The 13,186-nt window shown below is 40.2% G+C and overlaps 1 protein-coding gene across 7 annotated transcripts in view; it reads right to left on the reverse strand.

The window, feature by feature from the left end:
* The window catches only part of LOC121873815 (zinc finger and BTB domain-containing protein 17-like), a 97,750-nt gene extending 92,478 nt beyond the window's left edge, over window positions 1–5,272 (reverse strand). For all 7 annotated transcript variants that reach the window (XM_042377534.1, XM_042377533.1, XM_042377536.1 and 4 more), the window contains exons 1-2: window positions 5,050–5,272; window positions 1,605–1,710 (exon numbers count right to left, since the gene is read on the reverse strand). In XM_042377534.1, the coding sequence (XP_042233468.1) occupies window positions 1,605–1,685 (81 nt within the window). In that variant the 5' untranslated portion in view covers window positions 1,686–1,710; window positions 5,050–5,272. The remainder of the gene's footprint in view (window positions 1–1,604; window positions 1,711–5,049) is intronic.
* Window positions 5,273–13,186: the final 7,914 nt, after the last annotated feature.

Below are 13,186 nucleotides of genomic sequence, written 5' to 3' on the forward strand. Positions count from 1 at the left end.
TTGAATGGACATTAACTTGGCGACTGTATTTCTCTATTTCTCTTAAATATTAATTGTGTGTGTGTACCATCATAAAATTAAGATGTTATTTTTACTTGAACATAGGTATTGTGTCGGAAAAAGTGGAGTTTGGGGGTCGGCCCAGTCTCTATTTCAATTAATCCCATATGTTATGTTGTTCACTTTACGCGTTTCTCACTTTACGCGGTCAATTGAACTCACGGAGGCCCGCGTAAAGTGAACAACATAACATATGGGATTAAATGAAATAGTGACCGGCTGACCCCCAAACTCCACTTTTTCCGACACAATACCTATGTTCTAGTAAAAATAACATCTTAATTTTATGATGGTACATGCACACAATTAATATTTAAGAGAAATAGAGAAATACAGTCGCCAAGTTAATGTCCATTCAAATAATGGACTCAACTCCCTCTCCCTCTTCTCACACTCCTGGCTCTTCCCTCTCTGAGAAATGTTTGGGGGAAAAACCACTAGATTTTTAGGTACTGTATAGTAATAAATAATACCTCAAACTAAAGTTAGGATAATATAATTGACATTGCTGGATTCCTTGTAAGACCAGGAATATTTTTAATATAAATGTCATATATTTTGCACAAAAGATAACATATTTACTCAGAGTAAACAAAATACTTAGAGTAGATCTAAAATTTGTATGTCTAATGCAAAATCTATGATGTTTATATTCAAAATGATCATCAAATTGTAAGAATTCCAGTAATGTAAATTATATTCTGGCCCAGTAATTTGTATGAATTTTATGAGCTAAAACAAATATCTTCAGTTAATAAAAAAAAATATATATTCTTCACACACTATCTGTCAAAGTACCCCACCTTGCCTCCCCTTCCAACCCCGCCAGATGGTCGGTCGGTCCCTCCCTACCAGAGAAATGTGTGGGAGAAACCAGAATATTTACCTTTTTAGTAATAAATAATACCTCAGACTAAAGTTAGGATAATATAATTGACATTACTGGATTCCTTGCAAGACCAGGAATATTTTGAATATTCACTTCATATGTTTTGCACAAAAGATAACATATTTGCTCTGAGTAAACAAAATACTTGCAGTAGATCTAAAATTTGTATGTCTAATGCAAAATCTATGATGCTTATATTCAAAATGATCATCAAATTGTAAGAATTCCAGCTATGTAAATTATATTCTGGCCGGATAATTTGTATGAATTTCATGAGCAAAATAACAAAATTATACTTCACCGCGTATATGAGTAGATGCACCGCGTAAAGTGGGAATTCCGGTTCTGGCAGGGTACCGCGTAAATGTAGAAACGCGTAAAGTGAAACCGCGTAAAGCGAGGGTTCACTGTATAGTAGTTAAAACAAAATCTTCTTGGTAAGACTGTATAGTACTGTACAGTATTAGTAGTACAATTAAAACATTATTGTATGAAAAAGTACTGCATGTATAGATACTATATGGTACCTTTAATTCATCATAAGCTATATACAGTACAGTATATGGTATGTTTTAATAATGTTCTTAAAAAATTAAACTAGAGAAATACTGTATACAGTACACTGTATATTTGAAGAAAAAAGGCCAGCTGTTACCTTAGCTCTGAGTGATATCAGACTGTGACAGAAGGTGACACTGTGGTTGTTCCAAGACAGGGATAACATTCCCTCCGCCATCTTGATCCATGAACCACACCTGCCGCTGTGGAATAAAACAACAACATTCATTTATCTTCAGTAACTTGAGTTGTAGAAGATTAACAAAGCACAGCATACTGTACTCTACATACAATAATACTTTATTCTTTACCTCATAGACATAGCCTAGGTGTTCCACCACAACCTTAAGTTAACACTTGACTTCACTCTAGATATGACTTCTGACTGGTAGTCAAGCATCCACATATAAAGACATCAATACTGATACTCTACTAAGCATGAAAAAATCTTACATTACCTTACACCACTTAATATGTATTATGTTAAGAATTTTCAAATGTACTATTTTCAGTAATACAGTGATCCCTCGGTTAACGATTTACCATCCATAAGATTCTTAACTTCGGTTAACGAGCAATCCCTCGATTAACGAGTTTTTTACAAGCCGACCTCAACATGTTTTCGCTTGCATTTGACGGTCCACCAGCTGTAGTATTAGTCCGCCAATACAGTAATCGGTTTTAGGGCTTAAATTCCTTACTATTTTAGTAAATATCAAGAAGTTTATACTATTCAATAATTTTAAAAGTGTAATATTAACTTTTTTAGTCATTTTAACAATTATTGAACCTCAATTGAAGGTAAAGAAACTAGTTTCTGGCGTGCCATCCAACCTCTCAACACACCAGACAGGCGTTAGTCTCTCTCTGTTTTCAGTGGAGGTAACATCTTGCTTGAGACTCTCTTCAACTAAATGCTTTTTTTCTGTTTCCAAGCAAATTATTGGTCATTTTGAAATTTATTTTACATATTGACAATATATAATGCAGTGCAGTGTTGATTTAAAGAAAATAATCTTGAATTACACCAAGAGAACTAAATTTTATGGGTGAAATGGTGCCATGGGGTGACTTCTCTTCCACCCCAATGCCTTCTCTTCTTCCTTCTCCTCCACCCCCATTCTAATTCCCATCATCATCATCATCCAGGAGCCATCTACATACACACCTCAAAGTAAGTGTAATTTTCTACCTTTTTTGTTGAATTTAGGCAATTTTCGGTGAGCTGGAACCAATTACCCAAAAACCCATTGAAACAATGGTTTCGGTTAACGAGTTTTTCGGTTAACAAGCAACCTGCTGGAACGGATTGTGCTCGTTAACCGAGGGATGACTGTACGTACCTGTACCATTACTTCTATTACATCAACAAAGGATCGGCAAAAATAGCTCAGGTTATTTTGCCGTGACTAGTAATTTAACATAACCTAATAAATTACTGTATAAATTTGGTAAATCTCTAAACGGACTCAACAGACTCAATAATGGTTTGAGTTTGTGAGATTCTCACAAGGATATTTATCTAAATGGCAGAGAAACAAGAAAAACAAAAACAAAACCCAGTTTTTGTGATTTACAGGTACTGTAGTCCAGAATGCGACGTCTAACTTTATACCTTGCTATGTTAATGCCCAGCATTAACTCGCCAGGCCAACATACAGGCAACTAAAACATCTAATAATTACTTAAATACGTAATATTAGGAGGACGCGTCACTACATTTGTTTTGATGGACCTCTTGTTATTATATTTTCACTGCTGAGTTAGGACATACTTCATTGGGTGGATATTTAGGCTCCTAGGTTTGCATTAGAGGTACTACTTCGTCTTGCACGGTGATAAATCGGTAAGGCGGCCCGGTCAACGCTCGATTTTGTCCTCCACTCGTGTATGTTTACGAACCACTCGGTCTGGGCAGCTTCTCTCGTGTCCACAAAAAACTTAAAATTACACCATACCATTGTAAGTTCTTTCTGTTTGATATGCCAGGGGTTTCAGAGGGCAGACCCCCACGGCTAGGAAGTTAGGTAGGTTGCTCTGGTTAGATTGGTGAGACCTTCTAACAATGCTTTGGCTGCTTGTGTTTCTTATCAACTAAGGTTAGGGTCAATTTTCCCTAATGCACCGGTCTTTGTTCATATATTAAAAATGTTTTTCCGATTTCATTTGATTGGTTTTGATTGAATTTTATATTCATTTCAGCCAGAAATCAATAGTTTTTGAGATAACCCCCCCCCCCCATCAATCTTAACGAAAATGTGTGTTTTTTTCCGAGTAAATTACATAAATAAAATACCAACCAGCCAACAAAACCAAACCAAACCTAACCTGACCTAATACTATTTTTCTAATGAAACTCTGCAATTGACGTAAAATAATCTCTATGACAATGTAGGCACAGCTCTTTCCACCTGTTCAGCAGTATCTGGTTATTCTGGGACTGAAAAATCAAATCGCCGCTCCCGACGCACCCACGCATTGTTCATTGGCTAAGACAAAAAAATCTTGCCCAATTATGTCTCCTATCACTATAGCCAATAAGAAATCCCACACCACCCCTGTAGACGCTTAAGAAGCCAACACGAAGGTAAGGATCACTGCGTGATGGGTGGTCAGACCTTCTCTGTGAGATGTAAACAATAAATGGCGACACTTGTGACTGACCAAATCTAATAATATTGAAAAATAATACCTCGGTTATCCTTAATTTCCGGCGGAAATATCATAGAAGAAAGGGGTCTTAGAATTGTCTAAACATTGCGAAAAACATAATAACAGCAGCGAGAGAAAGACCGGTGCATGACTGAAACTTCACCAAGGTTAGGTTAAGTTTAATTTAGAAATAACCACTTTTTAACACATTTGCCAAAAGTACGAGTTTCCACTATAAAACAGTCAAATTGCGGCATTCTTTAAAATTGTTTTCAATGAAAATTCAGCGGCAGGTCAATCATCAATAATTACACTACATATTTCTGGCTAAATAAAGTTTCAAAATCAATGACCTCTAAAAGTCTCCTGTACCCTCTAGTTATTCAAACAAACTACTGTACAGGGTGTCACTCTGATTGGACGTAGAGTCCAAAACTGCTGCTAAACTTATGTCTGTTTAGTGAGCTGACCAGGGTTGAAGAGGGTTAAGCAAATGTGAAGTTATATGACATCTTTACTTGATATCTTTTAAGTCCACAGTCACATTAGACCATTACTAATTACCGGGGTAGCTTTAAATTAAATAAGCTACATATCTATAACAAATACAAAGATCCATCAAATTATGAATACAATCGTACTCATAGCGCGTGTGCTGGGCTACTCCGGCAGCCAATACAGTAGGCCTATTACAGTAAGGCTCAAGATCTCAAATTACTTGAATCAAATTGATGCATGACATATACATATTAAGTGAGATTGATACCCCTTCAACCCGAAGCCTTGTTTAATACTCATTCATACTATAAAAATTAAACATTGAGATATAAGACATATTGGAGATATGTGATAGTTAAGCTCTAATTTACCGTCTAACATGGCTGCCGTACCTTAACCAAGACGTTTATCACACTTTTCCCGCCACTCGCTTTTCATTCGGCCTTGTTATTCAACTAACTGACACTGATAAATGTCATGGTAGTTTTAGAGTGTAGGTTTAGTAAATGTTGAAGGTTCAGTGGTGAAAAATGACGAAAATTTGTTGAAGACGATTCAGCAAGAGTCGTTGTTTACAATACCGCCAGCCAGCCTCTCCGACTCCTGCTGCTGGGCTCCAGGCTACTGCTTCACTGCTTCACGCTCCCGCTTCACTGGTTCACGCTCCTGCTTCACTGCTTCACGCTCCTGCTTCACTGTTTCATTATCTCACCTTTTCCATCTACACTGCTTCACTCAATGCTTCATTACCTTAGGACACATTGTACCACAAATATGTTAAATAACATCGCTAAAAAAAATTATATATTTTTTTTAGGAATATGATCAATATAACCTTCTTTGATCTTCCAGTACTAAGATAGTTTTAGTGAAGGCTTTTATTATTTTAGGAGCCATACATTTTTCTACAATAATAAACATGAGTTTCTTTTACCGTTTTACTTTTATCCTCTTCGCCACTGATCGGTTCCTTAGCCGCCTGGGCGGTCGGTCACATGCACTGCTGGCAAGCAGGGCTGGATAAAGCTATGTTGAGGCCCTAAGCTACAATATGTCAACCTCAGAGGCCCCCAGGCCCACCAGGCTACTACCACTTCAAATATTTTTTTTACAAAGATAAAGTGGATGAGACGTTATACTATCTGGCGATACACACAGTAACTAAATTATACGCGCTGTAAGGAAGTGTTAATGAATACAGCAGGAAATGGATATATAAGAGTTTATGTAAAAAATGCAATATAAATTTTATTAACGATACATGTAACAGCATTTGGCTCGTTAGCCGCTTGGGCGAACGGTCACGTCTCAATACTTTTCCTTTCGTGATGTTTGGACAGCAAAAATATTTAAGATGTCGTCAAATGATAAACTGCTAAGCTTATCGCTTTCAATACGCATAATACCCAATGCGCGTCAACAGAGCCGATAAAAGAAAATGTAATATACTTAGCCTCGTTTGTATTAAACGGATAATTAGCTGGGTCTTCTAGAAGCGGAATTAACACACGAAATTTTAAATTTTAGGACTTTTTATTGATATTTTTTAGTATTAACAAGAAGAAAAACAAGAAGACACACACACAGACACACATACACACACACACACTACTACTACCACTACTTGTACTACAGTACTTTGCTCTCACTTGGAATCGAGGATGTATGCAAGAGCCAGAAACCAAGCAAAGGCAGAGTGTAGAAGGGCTGAAAAGGAGTTCCAGAGGCTGGTTGAAAGCGAGGTCAAGTCAAACCCAAAAGGCGTTTTACCGCTATGCAGAGTCGAAATTAAAAACGCGAGTTGGAGTATCAGACCTGAGGGTTGAAGTTGGTAATTACGCAGATTCTGACCAGGATAAGGCTGAGGCATTGAACAGCTTCTTTTCCTCGACGTTCACAAGAGGATGCAATTAACCTTCCTGCTTTTGAGTAAAGACGGTTCGGCACAGCAGTGACCCACATTATGTTCACAGAAGAGGGTATTAGAAATAAACTGTCAAAGCTAAAGGTCTATAAGAGTCCCGGCCCTGACATGGTGCATCCCAGAGTGCTGAGAGTTGTGCAACGAGCTTGCCAAGCCCCTCAAGATCCTGTTTTGTAAATGCCTGGATGAACAAAAGGTCCCCAGTGATTGGAAAGTGGCTAATGTGAGTTTTATCTTCAAGAAGGGCGATCGTCACTGCACGAACAACTATAGACCGGTGAGCCTGACCAGCATAATATGCAAAGTACTTGAGAGTATTATCAGAGTTGCCGCGATGGAACACGACTACGAAACAAACTTGTAAAGGATTGCCAACACGGTTTTATGCCGGGGCGCTCCTGCTTAACACAATTGCTCAAGGTATTGGATATTTGGACCCATATTCTGGAACTGGGTGGTAATATCGACAATATATACCTAAATTTTGCCAAGGCTTTCGACAGTGTAGAACTGTTGTACAAGAACAGGAGAATCGACCCAGAGGAATGTAAGTTCAGTATTGTTGGATATGACTCATTTACGAACCTTTCTCAAGAAACTTGCAAGAGGGATGTGGTTATCTATGCTAGGTAAGACCTTAGAGCCAGCCAGGCGAGGGTACAGGGTGACGATGTTTTTGAAGAGTTTAAGTGGTGTAAAATTAAATTAAAGGGAGGGGACTTACTTATTGTCTGGTGTATCTACAGATCCCCAAACTGTGGCCCACTAAATCAAAGGAACTTAAGAGCCTTAATAGACAACGCGGCGATGCTCAACCCTAGCCACCTCCTTATCATGGGGGACTTTAGCTATGGCGACATCGACTGGGGAAACGAGTTCACCCCAAATGACTTGAATAACTCTGCTACTCTTTTTGTAGAAACTCTGAGAGATAATTTTCAGTTCCAACATGTAAGAGACCCGACACATTACAGAGGGGAGCAAACACCCAAGCCACTAACGAGGAGGGTATGGTGGCCAAACTGGAACACCTTGCCCCAGTTGGCACCAGTCACCATATAGTGTTGTCATTCAGACTTAACTGTTACCTAGTTCAAGATAAGGCCAGGCCAAGGTGCAAATATTACAAGGGAAATTACAATTGTCAGTTGGTTGAAAATGTTCAAAGGAAGGCCACCAGACTGGGCCTGCACTTCGGCACCTCAGCTACCCTGAGAGATTGGAGCGCCTGAACTTGCCTAGCTTATACAACAGACGGGCAAGGGGTGATCTAATTGAGGTGTATAAGCATCTCAGGGAGCACTACTCAGTCGAGTGTCCCTACTTGGAGCTGGCGGACACTCGCCCCACAAGGGGTCACAGCTCAAGATTGAAGAAGCCGCAAGTCCAGAAAACTGTGAGGGCAAACTTTTTCGGAGTGAGAGTTGTGAACTCTTGGAACAATCTGCCAGAAAGTGTTGTGACGGCACCGAGTGTGAGCTATTTCAAGACCAGATTCGATCAACACTGGAGCAGGTTCAGGTGCATTCAAGAGCCGGTGCATGCCCAGTACTTGCCACCAGTGAATAACAGAGACGTGACCGATCGCCCAAGCGGCTAACGAGCCGATCAGTGGTGAAGAGGATAAAAGCAATACACTGCCCGGTGGTACCCCGCTTGTGACAGGTACAGATTATGATTTCGTGCCATTAATCACCACACATTGCTTGCGGTCATGTAGAGAGTCTTTTTTTTCGCTCCTAGGCCCCGTTGTGGGTCGATGACCTGTGTCCGGGTGAGCTATTCCCCTTAAAAACAAAAACAAAAAGCAAATCCTAGATCACATTGGAATGTACATGGTTGTTTCCACTGGCATGGTTGCGTTAATGTTATGCGTTTGTAGTACATGCCAATCGCTCCCTGTAACGATTGAAAACGCAAACGCACTGCAAACGCGTAATGGAATCCAAGCTTTATCCGCCATCGGAATGTAGATCACAGTTGCGAGGCTTCAAGATTGTTTGCGCGTAATTCAGGGACGCATGCTCATGTTGGAAGGTCTTGTCACTGATCACAGTATTTCACTACTGCTGTCTTCTACCTGATAGTTGAATACAATATATATTAAAATTGACGCATTTTCAATGACCTGGATCATCAGCTTCTGTTTGCGTGATAATATTATACAAAATTACACAGAAGCTCTACCTGTTATTTCTTTGAAATTATTACTACGATTTTTTAATATTTATTTATTCAAATTTTATTACAATTTATTACACTTATTTTAATTATTATTCCACTATTGTGTGATTTTGTTGTAAGATATAGTATTTTGTTCAGAAAAGTGTCGGGCCAGACTCCAACAGCGACAGCCGCCATTACAGCTTCACTACAGAGGATTGACGATAACATCAGGGCAAATATATCACTTATTAAGGTAAGATATACCTTCTCTGGTAGTGTTATAGGATCATTTATATATCACTGATGATGTTGTTATGTAAAGTTGACTTAATATTTGCGTGAGAGAAATTTTTTAACGAATTTAGTTTTTTGGTCGAGAAATGGAGCAGCCTGGTTGATGACAAGTCTTGCCTCTTGTTGTGTAATTGTTCCCTCAACTTTGCCAATTAGCTTTGGTTAATATATAGGACTAACCCGCCAGGGCTGCATAGCGCCTGTGTGGCCGTATCATCTCACGCCAGAAATGCCTCAAATTTCACCATATCATAGTAAGTTCTTTCTGTTTAAGATACCGGGGAAGTTAGGTAAGGTTAGGTAGGTAGGTTTGGTAAGGTCTGTTCTTCATACCCACAAATGTTAAGTCGCGTTTATTTTAAAAATATCAAATTTTTAACATATTTCCACAAACTACAACAGTGTCCACTATAATATAACAATAAAAATTCGGCGTTTTTATAATTGTTTTAAATCAATTTCGCTCGCGGGTTAGTCCTATATAATTACCTTAACTTTCTCTACTATTTTTGCAATGACGTCACTAGTTTCAAACTCATCGCTGCAGTCGGATGTAGTAGAAAGGATGGCCTCTTCAGACCCCAAATGCCACGTTCAGGTAAGTTTTAAGGGTGTTTTTTATGGTCTAAGTCATGGACATTTTGTAAGTGAAGAAATGTGCCGTGAAGAGCTGCTTCAAACATGGGTTGGATGGATGTATGAGCGATGGGGGCTGGGTGTAAATGGGACTGCACAGTATGGGCCAACAGTCCACTGCAGTTTCTTCCATTCTTATGTTTTTTTGGACATAAAAAACTCCCATGTGCACACCAGCTCAGCTGTCATGTATTCTTACTCGGTAGACTTTCTCTTTTTTTTCCAGTGCATTTACAGAGTATATCAGTACTAGATGACAAACTTTTTCGGAGTGAGAGTTGTGAACTCTTGGAACAATCTGCCAAAAAAGTGTTGTGATGGCACCGAGTGTGAGCTCTTTCAAGACAAGACTTGACCAACACTGAAGCAGGTTCAGATATATTCAGGAGCCGGTGCATGCCCAGTATTTGCTAACAGTGCGTGACAGAGACGTGACCGATCACCCAAACGGCTAACGAGCCGATCAGCGGCGAAGAGGATAAAAGTAAAAAAATTATCTTTTTTTTACTTTACTTTTATCCTCTTCGCCACTGATCGGCTTGTTAGCCGCTTGGGCGATCGGTCACGTCTCTTTTCCTTTATATTCTTCACCAAAAGGTCGGCTCGCTAGCCGCCCGGGCGATCGGTCACGTCTCTGTCACGCACTGTTGGCAAATACTGGGCATGCACCGGCTCCTGAATGTACCCCGCTCCAGTGTTGGTCAAGTCTTCTCTTGAGCTCACATGCCGTTCCAGATTGTTCCAAGAGTTTCACTCCGAAAAAGTTTCCTCACGGTTTTCTGGACTTGCGGCTTCTTCAATCTTGAGCTGTGACCCCTTGTGGGGCGAGCGTCCGCCAGCTCCAAGTAAGGACACTCAACTGAGTAGTGCCCCCTGAGATGCTTATACACCTCAACTAGGTCCCCCCTTGCCCGTCTGTAGTATAAGCTAGGCAAGTTCAGGCGCTCCAATCTCTCAGGGTAGCTGAGATGCCGAAGTGCAGGCACCAGTTTGGTGGCCCTCCTTTGAACATTTTCAACCAACTGACAGTCCCTAGCATATCTCGGGGACCAGATGGGTTGGCAGTACTCCAGATGGGGAAGCACTTCACTCCTGAAGATCGTCACGAGGGACGGACCGTCTAGATATCTGAACGACCTTCTTATAAGACCCAATAATTTATTTGCCTGATTTACCTTCTTCTCGCAATGGCCCGAGAACTTCAGCTCATTGTCAACATACACACCTAGGTCCTTCTCACACAGTCTCAACTAGTACATTTTCTTCATCCCGTTGGAACATATGATACGCCTCCTTACCGTTGGTACGCCCCAGGTGCATCCTCTTACACTTCGTGACATTGAATCTCAGCAGCCATTCCTTCGACCATTCCTGGAGCCCACAGAGGTCCTTCTGCAGCTTTTCACAGTCCGCTTGGTTCTTAATTTCCCGAAATAACTCATCATTAATAATTAATGGGCAAAATTTTACTATAAGTATTTGGATGTTTAGATTCGAGATAGGCTATACTGTATTGGGTAAATTTTAAGTTTTGGTCATCCCTGTACTAAGATGTGCAGACTTTGGTTTTCCTGATGGTTTGCACTGTGTTAAGAGCGCCTTAGACCTTCACTTCTACCGGAAATCGCTGGTTTTGAGTTACTACCCCGCCCCCTTTAGCTGATGTACTGTATGTTAAGCTAACCTTATAACTAACTCATCATACCCTCACTTAACCTAACATATGATCTGTATTTTCTTTTACTATATAAAAATGTTTTGCGACAGAAATCCTGAAGAGATAATTTGTCTAATTGTTTAAAGTACTTAATCCCATAGAATCATAAGGTTCCCCAGATGACCAAAGCCAAAATAATATTAATATTGTTTGGAATGTTTATACAGGTATTATGAAATTTGTTTCAGCTAATATCCATTGAATTAGTTTGTGCTTAGTAATATTTATATATTCAAAACAGTATTACCAGTACTGTGTTGCACAGTAAAGCACAATTAAGTATCTAATAATATTTATTTACTGAGCTGATCAGCCGAGAAGGTTTGACAACTGCAGCTGGCTGCTACCCGCTGGGAGGCTCACCCCAACCAGTGATGTCACAACCAATCACAGCTTTTCACAGTCACGTGACTTTAGCAACTTTAACCCCTTTTTTTTTTTTTTTACACTTTTTGGCCTAATTTGTTTAAAAATATCATTACCATAGTGAATTTAAGCATATTCTTTACCTATTGGCATGCCATCTTACAAAAAATTCTGACCGTCAACTCGTCCATTCACGTATAATTTAGGATCATTTGGTGCCAGGTTGATAAAATATTATCCTTAAAGAATCAGCTTTCCTAAAAAAGAATCCCACGTTGAAGATGAGTCATTTCATACTCATTTGTTTACAAAGAGCAAACAGCAGATTGTTCAAGAGTTCACAACTCTCACTCCGAAAAAGATTGCCCTCACAGTTTTCTGGACTTGCGGCTTCTTCAACATTGAGCTGTAACCCCTTGTGGGGCGAGCGTCCGCCAGCTCCAATTAAGGACACTCGACTGAGTAGTGCCCCTTGAGATGCTTATATACCTCAATTAGGTCGCCCCTTGCCCGTCTGTTGTATAAGGTAGGCAAGTTCAGGCGCTCCAATCTCTCAGGGTAGCTGAGGTTCCGAAGTGCAGGCCCAGTCTGGTGGCCTTCCTTTGAACATTTTTCAACCAACTGACAGTTGTAATTTCCCTTGTAATATTTGCACCGAGGGTCCGCTCACACTTGCAAACCTGCAGTATCCCTTCATATCTGCAGGTAGGACAACCTCCAATCCCAAATACGGTCTGGCTGCTCCAAGAGCTCCAGCTGGAACCACCAAACGGACTGCGTACAGGCAAAGGCCCGTGTCTGACTACGGTCCGACAATCTCAACAACAACACAACCGTGAAGAGGATTCTACTCAACGCTCTCAAACAGACAAGACCTCCTCTAAACAAGCTCCTCACCACACAGCAACTCCCCAACACTGCATTGTATATATATATATATATATATATATATATATATATATATATATATATATATATATATATATATATATATATATATATATATATATATATATATATATATATATATATATATATATAGATAGATATATAGAAAACGTCATTGTGAGTTTCCCTTCTCACCTCCATACTTAGTGCGAATCTCCTACATGTGCGTATGTATGTGAGCCTGTAGTGGATTCCTCCCATACAAGTACCGAACCTTTTCGAATTCCCCAGTCTACGCCTCCAGCGCCGCCCACGGAGCGGGGGTCAACTATCTACCCACGCCTATCCCCGCCTTATAAGGCCTGACACCGCTGTGACCATCCTCTTTCTACCCAGTGCCACCAGCAATGCAACACCTCCTCCGCGCCAGCCTTGCGGCTGCCGCTCCCGCCAACGACCTTGGCGTCCTTCAAGCTGCGTGTCCCTCCTCTGGGCACCCTCACCACCCAGCTCTCTCTACTCAACGCTTATTACCATG

The sequence above is a fragment of the Homarus americanus genome, unplaced genomic scaffold, assembly GCF_018991925.1.
Source record: "Homarus americanus isolate GMGI-L3 unplaced genomic scaffold, GMGI_Hamer_2.0 scaffold25827, whole genome shotgun sequence".
Classification (NCBI taxonomy): Eukaryota; Metazoa; Arthropoda; class Malacostraca; order Decapoda; family Nephropidae; genus Homarus; species Homarus americanus.